Source organism: Hypomesus nipponensis, chromosome 6 (assembly GCF_054491055.1).
Source record: "Hypomesus nipponensis isolate SF chromosome 6, ASM5449105v1, whole genome shotgun sequence".
Lineage (NCBI taxonomy): Eukaryota > Metazoa > Chordata > Actinopteri > Osmeriformes > Osmeridae > Hypomesus > Hypomesus nipponensis.
The window spans coordinates 6,629,921-6,650,604 of record NC_140366.1 but is presented as its reverse complement, the minus strand read 5'-3'; the positions used below and the strand labels follow the sequence as shown (position 1 = coordinate 6,650,604).

Genomic DNA, 20,684 nt, shown 5'->3' with positions numbered 1-20,684 from the left:
AATGGTCTGGACACAATACTTGATACCCCTTAGAACAGAATACATAATTATATTCTATTATCTTCAATAAAGTCTTCTTCATAGAAGACTTATTCAATAACAAGCTTTTATTTTGAGCCAACTTTAAACGTTTTTGGATATTTGGGGATAGAAGAGTGGATATTTGTGCTTTAGTAGCAAATTGGAAACTCATCATACTGCACCATTTCTGCATTGCAGAAGTCGGTTCTGGACCAGATACAATTGAGCTGCTATTTGTTGCAAATCGTTTTGTGTGAATAGGCCTACAACACTGGTGCCAGCTGTTTTACATACTCCAAGCATGCAAGGACAGTCCAAATTCGATATAGGCCTAGAATATGTAATCGCTTGTCACAGATGGTGAGTTGGAAAAGGGTTTGGGTCGTTCTGGGCATAATCTAATTGAGCTGCTTAATGCCATCGATTGTTAAAGCATTTGATGCAAATCGCATTCCTTGGACAGGCATATTCACTGTTATTTCACATATTACAAGCATGCAAGGAAACGGAAGGACTTTGTCTTTTCATAGAGATCATGAGGTGGCTCTTAAAAGAGCCTTTGGGGACGTTGCAGTCAAAATACATTTAGGCGCGCTCTCCGCGAATGCGGCGGGCCAGTTGGATGTCCTTGGGCATGATGGTAACCCTCTTGGCGTGGATGGCGCACAAGTTGGTGTCCTCGAAGAGACCGACCAGGTAGGCTTCGCTGGCCTCCTGCAGAGCCATCACAGCGGAACTCTGGAAACGCAAGTCAGTCTTGAAGTCCTGGGCGATTTCTCTGACTAGACGCTGGAAGGGGAGCTTGCGGATCAGCAGCTCAGTTGACTTCTGGTAGCGACGGATCTCTCTCAGAGCCACGGTGCCGGGCCTGTAACGATGGGGCTTCTTCACGCCACCGGTTGCTGGCGCACTCTTACGGGCTGCCTTGGTGGCGAGCTGCTTCCTCGGGGCTTTGCCACCGGTAGATTTACGAGCGGTCTGCTTGGTTCTGGCCATGTTGCTTCTTTCCTTCTCTTCGACTCGAAAGTGAATACAGTAAAGTGGAAGTGAACAAGTTTATATTTCCAGCCACGTCGTGCATTGATTGGACAGCCTCATTAGGTACGTTCGACTTCATGCACCACCGGCGGCGACGACAGCAGCCGGCTGCCTTGAAGCTAACAATGCCATTGGCTGCTTCAAGTCAGCCGGGCTGCAGGCGACTCCGGCGCTTCAGCCCGGCGCCGCCTGCAAGTCAAACGCACCTATTTTCAGGCAGGAACCTCACTCTCCCGCGCCATTGGATGTAGTCAGTGCCGCCAAAAATTCAAACAAGACCCCGCCGCACTCCCAAGATTGCTTTGATATTATAAAAAAATATATATATATATATATATCAGTTTCAAACAACTTCCATTTTCACTCTCAAAAGGTTAAATGTAATCATAATTTCCAAAATAACTAGCGCTTTTTAAAAAGGGAACATCGTATTTATTTGCGTGCATAGATATACCTATTTTTTTCTTCCACAGTTAAGTGTCCTCCGATGAATATCTAAAATAAATTTTCTTATTTTTAAATTAGCATCTTTATCCCTCTGCACAATATACGATTATCCTCTCAGAACCTTGGTGCTTGTTAACATGTTTTTTCAGAAAGCCATTGGGCGACGCTCTTGTGTACGTAGGCTATACATGATACACATTTTAGTTTTCATGAGGGACGTAATATTAATAATGGATATTCAAGTTGACACATTAGTAATTTATGTGTAATGTCAAATGCATAACTTTCTGGCTCAAGAAAAACCTCAAGAACATATTGCGCTTTGCAAGAGTGATGTGGATGGCTCTTAAAAGAGCCTTTGGGGATGTTACAAATCCTCCGTGCCCGCCTAAATTTCAAACTTCATGCCTCCGCCCTTGTCCTTCTTTGAACTGCTGCATTATAATTAACAACGTTGATAAAATAACTTATCCAAAGAATGTTGGATTATTTAGGTAAACATTACCCTGCTACTTTCCCACGGGAGCCTACTGGGTCTATAGATATGTTTCACCAAGGAGGCCAATTCTCGTCCTCACACCTCACAAGTTTCACACTTAAGAGGAAAATGTTGATTAAACGCACAATGTAGTAATCTTTCCAGTCACTTAGGGTAAGTAGTTTCGGTTGGGCCCACTATCTGAATATAACCCACTGGTAAAATAATTACATCCTTCTATACAAATTGTTAATAAGGTCAATGCACTTTTGTAGAGTTAAATGGGTGGCTCTTAAAAGAGCCTTTAGGGAGGGTGAGCAATCACATCAAACAGGGACGTTACTTGGCCTTGACGGCCTTCTCGGTCTTCTTGGGAAGAAGTACTGCCTGGATGTTAGGCAGTACTCCACCCTGAGCGATGGTGACACCGCCGAGGAGTTTGTTCAACTCTTCGTCGTTGCGGACAGCCAGCTGCAGGTGACGAGGAATGATGCGAGTCTTCTTGTTGTCGCGGGCAGCGTTGCCAGCCAACTCAAGGATCTCAGCAGTCAGATACTCGAGCACGGCGGCCAAGTAGACGGGCGCACCAGCTCCCACACGCTGAGCGTAATTTCCTTTACGGAGAAGTCTGTGAACACGACCCACGGGAAATTGAAGTCCGGCGCGGGATGACCTGGTCTTAGCCTTGGCCCTGGCTTTGCCTCCGGTTTTTCCTCTTCCGCTCATCTTGTTGACGTATTAAATTTAAATGAATGGCTAGTGATTGACACAGCCAAGATATTATACTTCACGGTGACTGGCAGTCATTGGTCACAAGGCCGGTTCGGTCTCAATCCAATCAGAGGTAGCGGCAAAACTGAAGGCGGAGTCTTGCTTTTTCGCAAACGGTGAGGGGGTAATTTGGTCCCCATCCTTCTCTTTATTCCTTTCCGTCGCTCCTCTACCCGATTTTGGTCGTCTAGTTCTATTTTGTGGAGCTCCGTCCCATAGGGGAGCTCTGTTCCTAATGGTTTAGGCGGAGTGAGCGAGGCCAGATATACCCCCAGAGACTAGATCTGAAAAGACACATAATCTCACAAGGCACTAAGGACAGACCTGCTGATGTAAATAATACTAATACACAGGGTCTGTCCTCCCGGTCAGGCCGCTACTGTGACACAGAAAGCCGTCCAGGGTAAGAAAAAAAGAGGGCAAGTTTACTCCAAAACTCATGTTGTTTCTCCTGCCTGCACAACAGCTAAACTGGAGGGGCAACAGAATACATACAGTAAATACATCTCAACTGAGAATGTCTGCCTGTCCCACATTTGGCGATATAACCAACGGACAACTTGCATCTAGGGCCCACAAGAACCTAGCAAGTTGTCATCTCGCTACACCTGATCCACCAGCCATGCTAAGGACAGAATGCGCAAAAGATGAGGAGGAAACGTCCAACAGATAATATCGCACAAATGGTGAAGGCGACGACCAAGACGCTGCTTCACAAATCTCCTCCACTCCTACACCCCTGAGGATGGCGGCTGAGGCTGCCACTTCTCGGGTGGAATGAGCCCGAATGCCAGGTGGCACGGGACATCTCATAGACTCGTACGCGAGACCAATAGCCTCGCAGAGCCAGTGAGAAAGTCTCTGTTTAGAGAGTGGCAAACCAGCTCTCGATCCACTGTAGCAGATCAGTTACTGGGGAGAAGATCTGATACTTGCTGTGCATTCCAGATAGCGCGACAGAGCGCGCACTGGGCTCAGCCTGTGTAAGCGTCTTTCCTCCTCTCCGCTGTGCGGAGGTGGGAAAAATGCTCTCAGTTCGCAGCTCTGTGCCCTGAATGCTCGGCTAATCACCTTGGGGATAAAGGCTGGATTAGGACGCAACACTGCTCTTGTTCGATCACCCGAAATGATCAAACAATCCGTGCGTGTTGACAAAGCGCACAAGTTGCTCACTCGCTTAGCTGTAGTCAAAGCGAGGAGCACACTCATTTTGAGAGAGAGCAGACGTAATGACAAATTGTCTATGTACTCGGAAGGTGGCCCACACTAAGCGTCTAACACCAGAGATAAATCCCATGTAGGTGCTGACGCTCTCAGAGGTGGCCTGAGCCTACATACCCCAGCCAGAAAATGTTTAACCAGCAGGTGGCTGAACAGTGTCGTTTTGGCAAACCCTTCGTGACATGCCTTAATGATAGCCGCGTAAACACGATCCGTGCTCGGGGCTAAGCCCTCGTCAAACAACGATTGTAAGAAACACAAGAACATTTCGACCGGACATGAGACCGGGTCAAGGTTCTGTTTTCCACACCATAGCATGAAAGCTCGCCAGCCCGACGCGTACCCTCTAGCAGTAGATCGTGCGCGCGCACACTGAATGGTCAGAATGACAGCATCAGACAGACCCCTGCGCTCTAAGAGTTCCCTCTCAGTAGCCAAGCCATAAGAGGGCCTCCGATCACTGGAGGGCTCTTCACCAGGCCTCTGGCTGGAGGATGGAGGCCAGAGGTGGAAATGCGTACAGTAGACCTCTCGGCCAGGAACGATGTACAAACGCATCGACTCCAAGCGGAGGTCTGTCCTGTGCGCGCAGAGAGAACCATAGATGACACTGTGTGTTGGCTCGTGACGCAAACAGATCCACCTGTGCTCGGCCGAAGCGTGCCCAGATCAGAGACACGATGGACGGTTTCAACCTCCATTTGTCCTCTCTCGGGCCGCCCCTTGACATCAGGTCCGCTCCCTCGTTGAGCAGACCTGCAATGTGCTGAGATCTCAGGGAGCGTAGGTGCGTGAAAGCCCAAGTCCACACTTCCTCCGCTAAGCGATGAAGTGATTGAGAGCGCACCCCTCCCTGTCTGTTGATGTAAGCCACCGTCGCCCTGTTGTCGGATCTGACGAGAACGTCTTGATCCTTCAACACCAGCGCGAAATGGCAGAGTTAGGGGGGATAGCCATCACTCATCCTCCCAAAATTATCAATACAGCCAGGTTGAATAAGTTCTCTCCATGGAGAGCTTGGAGACCGCCGCCATCAAAAGGGCAGTGTTTCCAGAGGCAGCAGCTGCCTGCGCAGCCCAGACATACGTCTTATCTGCCAGAGAGGCAGTAAGCTTGTCCCGGGGGGACGGCAGGGTCGCCTTCCTCGCCGTCTACCAGGTTCTCGCCCCTGGGACCAGGTACACCATGAGGGATGGTTCCAAGTGCAGGGGACCTGACTGAGCTGCCTCTCCCAGCCCGGTCACCCTCGCAAACGGGAGTAACACCTTGACTGGCGCGTTAGCCATCAATGGCGCCTCCCATGAGCCCTGCACATAGTCAGCCAGTCTAGGCATAGTGGGGAACAAGGGCTTCGTGGCCTTCATGCGTTTAGCATGATAGCCAACATCCCATGGGTCCTCTTCCTCTACAGGGGAACAAACATGATTTCCGCAGCCTTTGCAATGACAGTAGGAAAGTCTGCCCTGCGCGACAGCGCAGAGGAGACGGGAGGGGGGGGAAGCCGGCTTCTCGTCATTCTCTGAGGCTGAGCTCAACTCACGCCCTTTCACCTCTGAGAAGTACCGGGGGTTGAGCGCAACACGTTTTTCAAGAAAGCCTCCACAGGAGGGTCCCGTCCAGACAGTTGCACCTCATTAGCCGCCTCGCGGCGGTCCTCAAACTCAAAACCCTCCTCATCGGAGAGCAGAGTAAATATCACATTCTCGAGGGGCTCCTCCACCTGAAAGAATAGCTCAGCCGCCTCTCCGAAACGGAGAGACCAGCGCATGATTCGCAGACAGGGGCGTCCACCAAACCGTACCTGGCATGCCGAGGTCCCAGCACACAAAGCAGAATTTGTGGCGGTCTCCATCGGCTTCCAGGTAACGGCACCAGCATTGGGCTCTAAATGAGCCTAAATGAGCGATAGGATGGAAAAACTAATTTTAGATTCTCTTCAAAGACCACCGAAATTCAGAACAACAGTGCTGAAGTTTTTTGGGAGGATGAGTGACAGCTGTCACCCCGTTATATAGGGCACCTGTGTGAGTGACAGGTGCGAATACTATTTGATCTTCAGTCATTGGCTGCACTAGGCAGCGGGTAAACCATTAGGAGCAGAGCTCCCCTTTGGCGTGGAGCTCCATGAAATACAACAGAATGTGAGGATGATCGTGTGCGCCTTTAAGCTTACAAGTCTTTTTTGTTGTTATTTGATTTAGTCACATATTAAATACAATTGCAATTCAATATTTCACTATCATTTCAATTTTATAGTCTATATTAATATATTAAAAATAGAGCTGGCTCATTCCCGAACGACCCATCACTACTTTGTTCCTTTCCGTCCAGGATTAACCAGGCTATTCCATCAGAATAATAACTAGGTTGTCACATATAATCTGCTGGGTGACTGACAAGGACAGGACATCGTTGTTGTCACTCCTCATTTTGGGCACCATTTGCTAATAGTTCATTTCAAATTTATTTAGAACCAGCATTTCTCAGGATGCTACATTACATGTATTCATTGAGCAGACGCTGGTATCCAAAGCGACTTCCAAGAGAGAGCTATGTGGCTTAGCCTTAGTTTGCTGTGATGAATTATGGGTGTTTTAAGAGGTTCTTGAAGTAGTCGTTATTATTACTCAATATTATTAGTATTAGCTATGGTGTGCAGTGATTTTAGTATGCTGTGATCCCCCCAAATAACAATTAATTGCCCCCAAGTAATTGCTCAATTTACAATGAGCAATTACTCGTACAGCCCCTGTAGTGATTTTATGTTGCGTATAATAAAATACTATATTTTGCACTGGACCCACCATACCAAATTTGTATATTATTAGAACTATTGAGGAGCCCCATAATTATAATTGCTAATGTAATAGAAACTATATTAGGCCACTGAAGTTGAAGGAGAGGAGGATGTGGGGGAACTGATATCGACCATATTGGGCCATTACCTAAATGCCAGTGGGTTGCTCTGGCAATGTTCTCCCAAGACTTTTAGGCTTTCCAAAGAAGTAGGCTGAGATGTTACAGATGCGGATACATTTTGATCATCAGTCATTTGCTGTTAACCCAATAGGAGCTGAGCTGCCCCTTGGGGCGGAGCTCTACGAAATGGGACTCAGAAACTTCCTTGTTTCTGTTAAGTCGCTACCATGAAAAGCGGTGTATGAGCGGGGAAGATTTCCCCCACAATGTAACAAATACCTGTGGCCTGGCTGTTTTACCGGTGAGATGCCCATATCAACGACCTAGTATTATAATCCCCAAGTCCAAATGGGGCATTTATTCAAAGCAATAGTTATACTTTAGCCTACACGTAGTATTTGGATGGAAACAAATGGATGCGCTTTGAGGGAAAGAGTTGGTGGCTCTGAAAAGAGCCTTTTGTTTGTGCGTGTTTAACAGTGAACAACGCAACTGCCGCGTAGTTATATTGAAGAAATTACTTCTTCTTGGGTGTCGCCTTCTTTGCCTTGGGTTTGGCCGCTTTGGGTTTGGCTGCCTTGACTGCCTTCTTGGGGCTCTTGGCTGCTACCTTCTTGGGCGTCACAGGCTTCTTGGCCTTTTTGGGGCTCTTGGTAGCCTTCTTGGCTGCCACAGGCTTCTTTACCTTCTTGGGAGACTTCTTGGCAGCTGCTGGCTTCTTCGCCACAGCCTTCTTGGGCTTCTTGGCCGCAGCGGGCTTCTTGGCGACAACCTTCTTGGGCTTCGGAGTGACGGCTTTCTTGACGGGCTTCTTTGCCTTGGTCTCAGCAGCCTTGTTGATTTTAAAAGACCCGGAGGCGCCGGTTCCCTTGGTCTGGACCAAGGTCCCCTTTGTAACTAGCCCCTTGACGGCGACCTTAACGCGGGAGTTGTTCTTCTCTACATCGTAGCCACCGGCAGAAAGCGCCTTCTTGAGCGCTGCCAGGGACACGCCACTGCGTTCCTTGGAGGCGGACACAGCCTTAACTATCAGCTCACCAACGCTGGGTCCCGCTTTCTTGGGCTTAGCTGCTGCCTTCTTCTTGGGTGCCTTGGCCGGAGCGGGTGCTGCTGGGGCGACTTCTGCCATGTCTGTCGTTTGAACCGATCGCTAGAGTAAACTCAACTCGAGATTTGTGTGCTCGGGAGTAGTGTTCGGCTCCGGGCTGGGGGCTGGCCTTAAAGGCGGCATGAGAACTGTGTAGACTCAATCAGTCCGCTCGATCGCTGTCTGCAATCGACAAGCGCTGCCACTTGTGTTTTCTCCTCGTGTATAACGGTGTAAAAATCGTAGCTGGAATAGACAAACTGTCCAAAGGCAGCTGTGGCTAGAAAGTAAACTTTTTAGTGCTCATAATAAAGTCGTTGTAGTAGCGGAAGCCTCGTGTTTTTTGTTGCAACTGTCCCGACACGCCAGCGTTAGACTCCGAGACTGAGCGTTGCGCACGGGTTTACCGATGGCATTTTTCCTCTAAAGTGTTTAAAAGTGCTTTCTCTTCCGACCAGTACACGTTGCACAGTGGGCCAAAATGTCAAGCAATAGACTTTGCAGCTTCGCGGTAGCCAATTCGGGTGCCAAAGGTTTTTAATGTGCGTCTTCTGAGTCGCGTAAAACACAGGTCTCAAGTCCCGAGCCATCGGTGGGTTCCGTATCCCTTCCCCAAATTATTCGCCCTATATTTTCACTCTCCGAGACAGGCAAGTCATCAAATACAGCACTTTTACTTAATACATTTCTATGAAAACATAGCTCATGGTGTGCACTCACAGCCACCAAACCGACGTATTGTTACGCTATAACGTTATAATACAGCCATTATGTCTATCAGTTGTGGTGTCATTCTCAGAGCGTCAGCTGCAGCGACTTGGACCCGAGACCCAAACATCGCCCTGTGACCTTACCGTGTTCACCTCATAAAATGGCAAATGGTATAGTGTACAAATGTGAACAGCCTTTGTCAAGTTAAGTCTATGGTTATCTGTCACGGACATAGCACGACACAGTGTTAAAAGACCATGCCTAATGTTTGAAGTTTACGATGACCGTTCAGACTAAATACATTATTCTGAATGCAGAGACAAGTCTCAATACCTGGTTTCTGAATGAAGACCCTACTTTGAGTCACTGCTTTTTAATAATTCGCCGGGAATAATTTAATACACGAATGTACGTGACAACATCTGTGAAATGGAACCCTGAATAAATCAAGCTATCGTGACTCACTCGAAATAGCTATGTGGAGCGTAAATTATTTTTTAAGATCAAAATTCTCAATCGGTCATTTGCACTAGGAAAAAGAACATGGATCACTACGATTTGAATTTCAACGTGAAGAATTTGCTAAAAAATTATACACAACTCTATTTCAGAAAAATACAAACTGAAATGTGAATTTGTAATGTATCTCTTCCCACACTGGTCACAGTGGTCTTCTCTCCTGAGTGATCACGCTGGTGTTTCATTAAGTCTCCTGAATGACTAAAGCTCTTCCCACACTGGGGAGGGGGGGGGGGGGGGGCAGGAGTATATGCAAGAGAGAGAAGAGCAGAAGGATAAAAAGAAAACACAGAGGGAGATAAGAGATGGTGATAAGAGAAGTCTAGAAATGACCATGAAGCAGTTCTAATATACCCTTTTCCTTTCCTCTCACCTCCCCCCCTCCCTCCTCCTCTCCTCCAGGGTGACCAACTCAGTAGACATGCTGGTGTCTATGATGGTGAGACACACACACACACACAGTACATGGAAACTTCTGGTGTTTATCCAGACTGAAGTAAAATAATAATCAATAATTATTATTTTTTAATAATGATGGTAATAGCTTAAAGTAATAAGCTTGCCATGAGGGTAATTGATGAGTGTGCTTTTACTGTCCTGATATGAAAGCGATTCACATTAAAGATGCTGACAGGAGACTCCATGGTGACCAGTGGAGAAGCTTACCTGGCTGGGAATAGGTGAGCACCAGAGACACATCACATCCACACTGCCACACACTTAGCTCTGTAGAAGTTTGAGGCTCTGTGCACTCACATGGCCATCATGGTGAATGGACCCTTCCGATGTCTGGGCAGTGTCCAGCACTTAAAGAACAGGGTAGAACACACACACACACACACACACACACAGAGCAATTTATACAGTTTGCCTGGTTTCTCTGTACTGTGCCTCATGCTAACATCAGTTTCATGCTAACATCAGTTTCAGTTTCACAGTTTCTCCATACAACGGCTAACCAAAATGCTAACATCTATGGTTTTCCTCAAAATACTGCTACCTCTTACAGCCCTCGCCATTGCCCCTACCCCTGAAAGTTTGGTACTGGCCAAACCATCATCCTGTGCCTGGCGGGGCCGGACCCCGATCTGACCAGTGTCGAACTAGCCTAGCCGGTTAGGGGTCCCCTTTGTGCTAGCAACATTCACAGTTTCACTGTACCGGTCATGTACTTAGACTTGCATGAGGTTCTTTTTAACTGTATTCAACCTGAAAGCCCTTTAGTTAATATGACTCTCTTGCATCGTCAAACACACAGAGGTCTCAAATAGAACAAAACAGGCCCCTTTATTAGATTTGTTTTAATAGTAATTTAGTAAAAAATGCATTTTACATGTACATTGTGTCACATCTTCTTTTCTTGGGAAACAGGACCACAGTCATATGTTGTTCGGTCAAACAGTGAGCAAATACAAAGTTTAAAAAGCATATATAAAATTTGAATACATTCAAGGCTGAATGTCTTAGGTCCAATGCAAGGCAGCCTGCTGCTTTCAGATGGTCTGAAGCCACTGGAGTTCCACGCCTTCTCTTCAAAAATAATTCCTCTGATCTCTGTAATCAAACAGAAGTTCTTCACCTACTGTAATGTTGGGTTTTGCATGGAAAGGAATGAAATCAATTTCATTCCCATTTGTTTCCACAGAAAGAGCTTCGGATTTAAGTTTGGTTTACTCCTTGAGTAGTTGATCAACCGCCCAACGGTCTGCTGTCCAGGGTGGCATTCACAAGCTTCAGAATGGGCATCAATGCAAAGTTCCTGCCCTTTCTTGACCAAGAAAAACATATCTTCACTGGTGCTCCTGTTTAATGTTTTGCCTTCTTTTGCCCTCTTTCCACTCTTTGAGGATTGTATCAATCTTGGGGATGTTGTTCTTCCAGTCTGTTATTCTGAGTAAGTCTTTCACTCTGCTTTGTTCTGGGAGGCATCGGGAGAATTGTACTGTCAAAATAAAATTATGATCATTCAATAGTTGAGAAGAGGCTTAAATTAATTACTTTACATCTTACGCATACCCTTTTTACTTTAGTTAAATCTAGTCAAATTCTTTAAATACTCACAGGCAACATGCTGGGCACGTAGTTTCCTCTGCTCTTTTAGCCAATGGTAATAGAGCGGCCGCTGCAACTCGAGTGAGATTTGTGTGCGCAGTGTCTTAGCTGGCGGCTCCTTATCCAGAGTCACTGGGTACATTTCAAGAAGTCTGTCAAACGCTCTTTTGGTAGACATCTTCTTATTTGAACCAGTGATGGTCTGGTGGGCAGCATCGCACGCTGACTGTGCAGACTCTGAGCTAAATAATAACAATTATATATTAGAAGAAGAATATAACTTAGTCTACTGTCTGTCAAAAATACATATGAATGGATGACTGTGTAAACTAATTGTTGATTGTATTAACAGTGTTGACGGATATAAAAGATTCTTACCTTGATTCACCAGCAATCTCATCCAGCAGCTGTCTGGCCTCCACAACCGTATCAGCTGTAGCGATTAAACATGCGAGATATCTCACCACCAGAGACTGTTTGGCATAGCTTAGACTATTGGCGGACATCCCAAAAGCCTGACGTGCTTCGTGGACGTGAACTGGCTGAATGTGGTATCTAAAACGTAGGTTTGAAAAACATATTAGTATGACATGTATTCAAATGTTTTACCTGAGACAGCTACTAAATGGAGCACACACTGAGGTGGAAATGAATCATGATGGTGAGCTTACTTGACGTGCAGCCGTTTCAGATCTGTGCAGGCATTGTGAATAGGATTCCCAGTGGTGGAGATGAAAAAGCATTCATCTCTTTCATTGCTTTTGACCTTCTTAGAGGTGAGAAGTTGTGACCGCACGTGGGCAAAGTACAGGCCAAACCACTGTTGGCAGAGAAAAAGTAGGAAGGAAAGTTAATAACTTTACATACATTTTCTTGTGGACAGGTTCTGGTGAGTTTCAAGAATAATACACTTTAATAAACTTACCAAGGATTCCTCTGCTGAGAGGGCAAATATAGCAGCATGTTTAGCTGCTGTTGTGTGCTGCTGGACTTTAATAACTGTGAAGCCTGATTGCTTCTGTCTGTCAAGCCAGTCCTTCACCTGCACCAAACAAGGATATCACTTCTATTAGAAAGATCATTAAAAAACGAGTATGGTCAAATTTGCTGAAATTGAAAACAACAATAGTACGGCAATACTCACAGTCATGCGCTCCACGATGCATGGGTTTTGGAGGTTTTTCAGCATCAACACTGCCAGGAGATAATTCACCAGAAAGCTGCAATCGGTGAGAGCTAAGTCTGTGCCGTCACCTTTGTTGACCTTTGTGAGAACTGATAAGAAATCGTTCTTGGCAGCCCTCAACAGAGCCAAGCAGTCATGTGGACCTGTCTCTGCACACTGCTCACGCTCGCCCGTCTCAGAAGCTTCGCCTTCAGGTGGCTGTCTGGCTGTGCTGGTTGAAGGCCTTGGGGAGATATCAGTCACCACCATGTTGCGACGCTGAAGCTCCTCTATCAGCCTGCTGCATGGATCAGGATCCTTTGTCATTTTCTCAAGTAGGTCATAACTGAAAAAAATGCCATCCTTTAGAATCCCCTGAGCATTCATCTTTGCCTGCTGGACCACAGCAGCAATGGAGTCAGTTGATCTCTTCATACAGACTCGGTGCAGATGATTAGACAGATTACCCTGGGATGTCTGGCAGTGAGGGCACAAAAGCCAATGGCCATTTGTATCTGGTGGAGCCATGATTCAATATATTCTTCAGAAGGTCAAAGTCTGTGCTTGAGCAGGAGAAATAAGAAGTGAATGAACTCCCCAATTTATTCTCAATTATAGGCCGCTATACCTCAGTTAAAGCGTCAACCCCCATTGTATATTATAATTAGCCATTGGGCTGCTATTGTTTGCTGGTTTCAGGGGCAGGGCCAAGACAAATGTCTGATAACCTCATGTTACACATCTAAGCTAAATATATATTTAGACATATCCTATAAAGTTTAAACAGTTTCAGTTCTAGTAGCAACATGTTCATGAAAGTCCCACGAGTAAGCACATGTTTGAATAATAATTTTAAGATAAACTGATCCTGATAAACTGAAGGTTTTAACCCCTTTTGGATCCAAACGTTGTACCAGTGTTGAATCCGATGATACATATCGTACAGTCTCAGTTGTGGTATCAACATGTTCAGGCAAGTGCCTTGAATAAGCACAGAGGTGATTCAAAGTTTATTATTTACAATGTAATTAAGATAGAGTGAACTAAAGTTATGAGCGATTTTGGGAGTCTGGTCATGTGTCAAAATATGCTAAAGCTAATTGAGTGCCGACTATACAGGTGAAAACCTCCCCCATTCACTTGCATTGTTTCAGCTTTCAGGGCCAGGGTCAAGGAGATATGTGTGATAATAGCCTCTAAAGATCTGCCCCTAATCAGCATTACATTACATGTACTCATTTAGCAGACGGTTTTATCCAAAGCGACTTCCAAGAGAGAGCTTTACAAAGTGCATAGTTCACTGATAATAACAACAAGATAGCCCCAAAACACAAAATAAGGCCTAAGCCATGTAGTAAGAAATGCTGGTTCTGTTTTGTGAAGCTGCGTCCCAGTGCGGAGCTCTGTGTCCACTAGATGTCCCTCTTCAGCACAGGCCGATTCAATCCCCTCCTCCACTCAGCAGACCAGTGACATTTGCATGTGTATTGTGTTGGTATTAGCATTTGTGTTGGGGGGATGGATGAATGCTTTTGTTTCTCATATAGCCAAACACACAGAGCTTGTTTGAAATTGTCTGTCTTAGTTTCTCAATGTTTGGGTTATATCTGTCCTGATTGTAATGATGCACGTCACAAGCCGAACATGAATGGTTGACATCAAATTGAAGCTCATGATCTCTAGGTCAAGTGAAGTGGAAGCACTGTTTTGTAAAAGAACTCAGGGAACACAGAAGGCCAGTGGCATTTGCATGCATATAGATTTGTAAGTCAGGCAGGGGCCATCTCCTTTGACCTCTGTCAGACCTCTGTGAGTATATGTGTGATCCTGCCATTCAGTCAAATTAAGTTCATGTGTAAAATTAACTGAAGTTCACTCTGCACCAAATGAAGTTCACCTACTCACATAATCAAGCTGAGGTCATTTTAAATTGATCAAAAGATTTATTGTGCAGTGACAAACTATTTACAGGAAGTGTATATGTGACATTTTAGGTGGAATGTTTTGTGAGGATGGAGATCTTGGGGAGGCTCAAGAAAGAACCAGTCCTGTCTCTGTCTACACATCCGGTCACTTCAGGTCTAGGCCAGCTAGGCCTGCTAAGTTCAGTATTTGTGTGAATGTCATTCACAGCCTTGAAGAGGATGGCATGCGTTCCTTAAGATGTACTTGTTCCGGGAGTACAACGGCACTTAGGAATGTTTGGCTGGACCTGATGTTGGTTTCCTTCAGGATCACAATGACTGAGAGACAATTATTGAGAGACTTGTTGCTCTTGTTGGTTAGTTGTAACGGATTTAAATTCTTGTACTTACTGAAATATTTTTAGGGTTGATTGTTTTTGTACAGGTACACTTGCACTTTTTGAGTTTCATGTTGTATAATTATAACTAGTTTAACTGCATGCTCTTATTGTTCTTCCCTTTGGCACTTATTTGGTTTTCACATGTATCCATGTTTTGGCTGCTCGCAATGTTTGGGGCTCTGTCGTTATGATCAGTGACCTATGCACTTTTGTAAAGCTCTCTCTTGGAAGTCGCTTTGGATAAAAGCGTCTGCCTAATGCATAAAATGGCAATGTAAAAACGTACATGTATTATTTATGACATGTTTTGTATTACTACAATTAGTGCATAAGTCTTAAATAGCACTCTCCACATTTAAATGTGACAACGCACCTTTTTGGTAAATTGGGTTAGGGTTAATTGTACAGGTCTTTAATGTAAAATTGTTGTAGGTAGCAGAGAGGATTCTTTTTTTACGGATGGTTGAGAGAAACTCAGATTTGGAGCTGTCAGATGATGAGCGAGATGAGGATGAGTTTGAGCCTGGGATAGAAGATGTTGAAGAAGAAGAAGATGATGCAGGAGGCTCAGATGATACAGACACAGAGACAGACAGACAGACAGACAGACAGACAGACAGACAGACAGACAGACAGACAGACAGACAGACAGACAGACAGACAGACAGACAGACAGACAGGAAAAATGTTGCCCTCTTTGGGCCAGTAGTAGCACGTAGGTTTTATTTAGTACCAGGGTTAGGGTTATTTATGTTATATTTATTTGTTATCCTTAAGATTTGAAGATTTCCAGTCATGCAAAGAAATAAATCAAAAACTGCTCAAGAATACGAAGTTTGTTTCCATGAGTAGTCAATACTGTAATTTATAATGATGCACTACCAACCGATTACATTTAATCTGATTTGATTTGCGTGAGGTTTAAGTATTATTCATGTTTATTACTTTTCATTTATAGGTGTTTTTTCCTTTAACCTAATAGATTCACACCTGTGCTACCTGAGCTATCTGACTGTCAAGATGAACCTACAACCCATATTGTCACTCTGAAGCCATAATATGTTCAGTTTTTCTATCTACGTTTGGCTGTGTTTTTCTATGAAATAAAAAATCTAAATTTTCAAAAGTCTAAATTGAAAGATGTTTTTTAAAGACTAAATAAACAGGAAAAAATAATAAAATAAATGGAAGACACAACTTTTACTTGGTTCCCAGGAGTGTTTGGCCGATCGTTTTTTCTAACTATCGCGATCCCTTTCATTCACTTTTGGAAATGGTTTTGAGAATACACATGACAAAATAGTGTCAGCATACAGGAGGCCATTTTGGGAGACGGTCCCTTTAATTGCAACTCCACAAAGACTGGGAGAATTGCGCTTGCAGTGTTCCCTCACGTCCGTACCGTCGACTCATAAAGCCAGTGAGTCTGGTGTGAACGTCATTACAGATATTAAACGCTGAGTCAGTCATCATGTCTGGAAGAGGCAAAGGCGGTAAAGGACTAGGCAAGGGAGGCGCCAAGCGCCATCGCAAAGTATTGAGGGATAACATCCAGGGCATCACCAAGCCAGCCATCCGTCGCCTTGCTCGTCGTGGCGGCGTGAAAAGAATCTCCGGCCTGATTTACGAAGAGACCCGTGGAGTTCTCAAGGTGTTTCTTGAAAACGTCATCCGTGATGCTGTAACGTACACTGAGCATGCCAAGAGAAAGACCGTGACCGCCATGGACGTCGTCTACGCTCTCAAGCGCCAGGGACGCACTCTGTACGGCTTCGGCGGTTAAACTGATTTAGACCTACCATTTCGACACTAAACCCAAAGGCTCTTTTAAGAGCCACCCACACTTTCAAGAAAGAGTTGTCCATATTTAATGCAACGATTCAAACTTTCCCCCATGCATCCACTCTACTTGTACAAGTCGCCTGTGGTCATTAGTGGGTCAGGTTGAAAATGCATAGATCAGGGATGAGCAATGTTTCCTGAGATAGCATGGGTGCCAGAGCACAACCCATTTGGAAATTTGATCCTGGCTGGCACTTTCTTCACCGCAAAATATTGCCGTTTATCACAAATAAAAAATGGGTCTTTGAGTTGATCAATTCCTTCATTAACTATTTGATATATCGAAGCAACAGAGCGCCGTGTGTGTATTGCGCTAGGAATAGACGGACACGTTTTAGTGAGGCTTGATTTAGTTTGTTAGGTTATCTGCGATATTGATCAGCAGCTAAACGAGGCAACTATTCAGAGTAGGCAAATTATAACAATTGGAACAATGCAGTTTTTACAATAGAATTTCGTTTAGCTAGTAAAAATACAAATGGTTTTGTATTCATATGTATTTAAGTAGACATTAGACATGTAGACATTTAAGTAGACATTATGCTATTTAAGTAGACAACATATGTGACCTTTGCAAAGAAAACCCACGTTGGTTGAAACCGATTCGTAACAAAACATGGAACAAAGGGGCAAACTTTTAATGGTAACAAAATGGATGCTGTAGGGTGTCAAGCGCATGTCGTTGCAAGGATGGACGCATGCGCTAGAGATGCCAACACAATCCACCGGGAGTAGGGAAGTAGAGGAGGCGGATAATCAGGCGCACGCGCGTTTCACCACGTCAACGCCTCGAAGAGTTGGGAGGCGTGCCTCAATTTTTGCATCCAACCCCCTATATACTACGGGAAGCGACTGCCTGACCGTTCATTCGTTCCTGAACAGAAACGAGACGTCACCATGCCTGAGCCAGCGAAGTCAGCGCCCAAGAAGGGCTCCAAGAAAGCCGTTTCCAAGACCGCTGCCAAGGGCGGCAAGAAGCGCAGAAAGTCGAGGAAGGAGAGCTATGCCATCTACGTGTACAAAGTGCTGAAACAGGTCCACCCCGACACCGGTATCTCGTCCAAGGCCATGGGAATCATGAATTCCTTTGTCAACGACATCTTCGAGCGCATCGCCGGAGAGTCTTCCCGCTTGGCCCACTACAACAAGCGTTCAACCATCACCTCCAGGGAGATCCAGACCGCCGTCCGCCTGCTGCTCCCCGGTGAGCTGGCTAAGCACGCCGTGTCCGAGGGCACCAAGGCGGTGACCAAGTACACCAGCTCCAAGTAAACGGGTGCCATATGACTTCCCTGATATACCCCAAAGGCTCTTTTAAGAGCCACCCACATCACCTGTAAAATGTGCACATTTCCATCTGCCTGACACGGTTATGATTATGCCCCTATATAGGGTTTATCATCGAATGAAATGCACATTCGCGTGTTTTTGCGACCCAGTACTCAATTAAGCTTCTTTGATGTCAGTAGTGGGAGGCCTATGATGCTGGAACGTGACCTTAATAATTGATCGAACTCGGCACTAACCTTAAGTCAGAATGTCCACACATTCACAGACCATATTGACCCAACATTTTATTCAAAGCCTACCCTTGTCCATATTGAAGATGTATTGGGTCAGTGTCATTCAAGCTCTTTTTTTGTGGTTCTGGTTATTGAATGGTTGCCCCATTATGGGAGGCCAAAAAACTGAATGTGGATGCTTAACGTGGTCATTCCAGGAAAAAATGAACTTTGTTTTCACATTGTAAATAAAGGGCAAGTTGTTGTATTTTAAAGGCTTAAGTGTATTCTTGCACTGCTTTTTTTTTCTGTCCGTTTTTGAATGGAAGAGTAATAATTTGTACTTTAGTAGTAGCATATTAGAAATTAATATCATACCGCACCATTTCTGCTTTGCAGAAGTCTGTTCTGGGCCCGATAAAATTGAGCTGCTATTTGTTGCAAATCGGTTTGTGTGAATAGGCCTACAACACTGGTGCCAGTTGTTTTACATACTCCAAGCATGCAAGGACAGTCCAAATTCGATATAGGCCTAGAATATGTAATCGTTTGTCACAGATGGGTGAGTTAGAAAAGGGTTAGAGTCGTTCTGGGCATAATCTAATTGAGCTGCTTAACGACATCGATGGTCAGAGCATTTGATGCAAATCGCATTCCTTGGACAGACATTACTCACCGTTGCCAGTAGTGTCATATGGTTATAGGATCATGTTATTTCACATGCTACAAGCATGCAAGGAAACGGAAGGACTTTGTCTTTACATAGAGATCATGAGGTGGCTCTTAAAAGAGCCTTTGGGGACGTTGCAGTCAAATTACATTTAGGCGCGCTCTCCGCGAATGCGGCGGGCCAGTTGGATGTCCTTGGGCATGATGGTAACCCTCTTGGCGTGGATGGCGCACAAGTTGGTGTCCTCGAAGAGACCGACCAGGTAGGCTTCACTGGCCTCCTGCAGAGCCATCACGGCGGAACTCTGGAACCGCAAGTCAGTCTTGAAGTCCTGGGCGATTTCTCTGACTAGACGCTGGAAGGGGAGCTTGCGGATCAGCAGCTCAGTTGACTTCTGGTAGCGACGGATCTCTCTCAGAGCCACGGTGCCGGGCCTGTAACGATGGGGCTTCTTCACGCCACCGGTGGCTGGCGCACTCTTACGGGCTGCCTTGGTGGCGAGCTGCTTCCTCGGGGCTTTGCCACCGGTAGATTTACGAGCGGTCTGCTTGGTTCTAGCCATGTTGCTTGTTTCCTCCTCTTCGAGTCGAAAGTGAATACAGTGAAGGGGAAGTGAACAAGTTTATATCTCCAGCCACGTCGTGCATTGATTGGACGGCCATTGTCAGACAGGAGACTCCCTCTCCCCCGCCATTGGATGTGGTCATGGCCGCCAAAAATTCAAACGAGACCCCGCCCCACTCCCCGTATTCCTTTGCGTAATTATTTTACAATTAAGAATCAGTTTCAAACAACATCAATTTTCCCTTTCATCACAATTTCCAAAGGAACTAGCGCTTTTCTTTTTTAAAAAAAAGGGAACATCATATTTATTTGCGTGCAGAGATATACTATATATTTTATTCTTCCACAGTGAAGTCTCCTCCAATGAGGTGGGGGTGGGGGGGCGGGGCGGGGCGTGGCGTAATAGGCTCATGTATACGCCCATCCACGGAGTGCATGTATGATCATTTACGTTGATAAAATACACTATCCAAAGAAAGTTGTCTTACTCTTAAATATTTGTCAAAAAATATCAAACAAAATTATCCCAGCTTCTTCCCGCGGGAGCCTACAGGGTCTATGGATATATGTTTCACCAAGGAGGCCATTCTCGTCTGTGCACTTCACAGGTTTCACACTTACGAGGAACATGTTGATTCAACGCACAATGTAATAACCTTTCCAGTAACGTAGAGTAAGGAGTTTTGGTTTGACCCACTATCTGTGAAGTTAACCCACCGGTAAAATAATATCAACCCTCTATGCAAATGGTTAATAAGGTCAATGCACTTTTGAAGAGTTAAATGGGTGGCTCTTAAAAGAGCCTTTGGGGAGGGTGAGCAATCACATCAAACGGGGATGTTACTTGGCTTTAACGGCCTTTTCAGTCTTCTTGGGGAGAAGTACTGCCTGGATGTTAGGCAGTACTCCACCCTGAGCGATGGTGACACCGCCGAGGAGTTTGTTCAACTCTTCGTCGTTGCGGACAGCCAGCTGCAGGTGACGAGGAATGATGCGAGTCTTCTTGTTGTCGCGGGCAGCGTTGCCAGCCAACTCAAGGATCTCAGCAGTCAGATACTCGAGCACAGCGGCCAAATAGACGGGCGCACCAGCTCCCACACGCTGAGCGTAATTTCCTTTACGGAGAAGTCTGTGAACACGCCCCACGGGAAACTGAAGTCCGGCGCGGGATGACCTAGTCTTTGCCTTGGCCCTGGCTTTGCCTCCGGTTTTTCCTCTTCCGCTCATCTTGTTGACGTTTCAAATTTCAACGAATGACTAGTATCGGTCAGAGCCCAGTTATTATACTTCACGGTGACTGGCAGTCATTGGTCACAAGGCCGGTTTGGTCTCAATCCAATCAGAGGTAGCGGCAAAACTGAAGGCGGAGTCT

At 45.5% G+C, this 20,684-nt stretch overlaps 6 protein-coding genes, 1 long non-coding RNA gene and 1 pseudogene across 7 annotated transcripts; 3 read left to right on the top strand and 5 right to left on the bottom strand.

Annotated features, from left to right (window-relative positions):
• Window positions 1-12: 12 nt before the first annotated feature.
• LOC146286756 (histone H3) lies at window positions 13-1,053 on the bottom strand. The gene has a single exon (XM_084699868.1). The coding sequence runs from the start codon at window positions 1,015-1,017 to the stop codon at window positions 607-609; it is 411 nt and encodes a 136-aa protein (XP_084555994.1). The 5' UTR covers window positions 1,018-1,053; the 3' UTR covers window positions 13-606.
• Window positions 1,054-2,305: 1,252 nt separating this feature from the next.
• Window positions 2,306-2,710, bottom strand: LOC146286755 (histone H2A). The gene has a single exon (XM_084699855.1). The coding sequence runs from the start codon at window positions 2,708-2,710 to the stop codon at window positions 2,324-2,326; it is 387 nt and encodes a 128-aa protein (XP_084555981.1). The 3' UTR covers window positions 2,306-2,323.
• A 4,397-nt stretch (window positions 2,711-7,107) lies between these two features.
• Window positions 7,108-11,182, top strand: LOC146286753 (uncharacterized). The gene is made up of 4 exons (XR_014758459.1): window positions 7,108-7,196; window positions 9,615-9,651; window positions 9,822-9,892; window positions 10,858-11,182. It is a non-coding gene; the product is annotated as an uncharacterized LOC146286753 (long non-coding RNA).
• LOC146286754 (histone H1 pseudogene) lies at window positions 7,223-8,067 on the bottom strand (annotated as a pseudogene).
• A 4,951-nt stretch (window positions 11,183-16,133) lies between the features above and the next one.
• Window positions 16,134-16,829, top strand: LOC146286752 (histone H4). Its single transcript, XM_084699865.1, has one exon. It carries the CDS (start codon window positions 16,206-16,208, stop codon window positions 16,515-16,517), a length of 312 nt encoding a protein of 103 aa, XP_084555991.1. The 5' UTR covers window positions 16,134-16,205; the 3' UTR covers window positions 16,518-16,829.
• Window positions 16,830-16,908: 79 nt separating this feature from the next.
• On the top strand, window positions 16,909-18,353 carry LOC146286751 (histone H2B). Its single transcript, XM_084699860.1, has one exon. It carries the CDS (start codon window positions 17,474-17,476, stop codon window positions 17,846-17,848), a length of 375 nt encoding a protein of 124 aa, XP_084555986.1. The 5' UTR covers window positions 16,909-17,473; the 3' UTR covers window positions 17,849-18,353.
• Window positions 18,354-18,827: 474 nt separating this feature from the next.
• LOC146286750 (histone H3) lies at window positions 18,828-19,462 on the bottom strand. The gene has a single exon (XM_084699849.1). It carries the CDS (start codon window positions 19,308-19,310, stop codon window positions 18,900-18,902), a length of 411 nt encoding a protein of 136 aa, XP_084555975.1. The 5' UTR covers window positions 19,311-19,462; the 3' UTR covers window positions 18,828-18,899.
• Window positions 19,463-19,561: 99 nt separating this feature from the next.
• LOC146286749 (histone H2A) lies at window positions 19,562-20,546 on the bottom strand. Its single transcript, XM_084699854.1, has one exon. It carries the CDS (start codon window positions 20,537-20,539, stop codon window positions 20,153-20,155), a length of 387 nt encoding a protein of 128 aa, XP_084555980.1. The 5' UTR covers window positions 20,540-20,546; the 3' UTR covers window positions 19,562-20,152.
• Window positions 20,547-20,684: the final 138 nt, after the last annotated feature.

Bases quoted from the DNA above. Each gene is read 5' to 3' on its own strand.
- LOC146286750 (XM_084699849.1), bottom strand. From the start codon at position 19,310: ATGGCTAGAACCAAGCAGACCGCTCGTAAATCTACCGGTGGCAAAGCC.
- LOC146286756 (XM_084699868.1), bottom strand. From the start codon at position 1,017: ATGGCCAGAACCAAGCAGACCGCTCGTAAATCTACCGGTGGCAAAGCC.
- LOC146286752 (XM_084699865.1), top strand. From the start codon at position 16,206: ATGTCTGGAAGAGGCAAAGGCGGTAAAGGACTAGGCAAGGGAGGCGCC.
- LOC146286755 (XM_084699855.1), bottom strand. From the start codon at position 2,710: ATGAGCGGAAGAGGAAAAACCGGAGGCAAAGCCAGGGCCAAGGCTAAG.
- LOC146286751 (XM_084699860.1), top strand. From the start codon at position 17,474: ATGCCTGAGCCAGCGAAGTCAGCGCCCAAGAAGGGCTCCAAGAAAGCC.
- LOC146286749 (XM_084699854.1), bottom strand. From the start codon at position 20,539: ATGAGCGGAAGAGGAAAAACCGGAGGCAAAGCCAGGGCCAAGGCAAAG.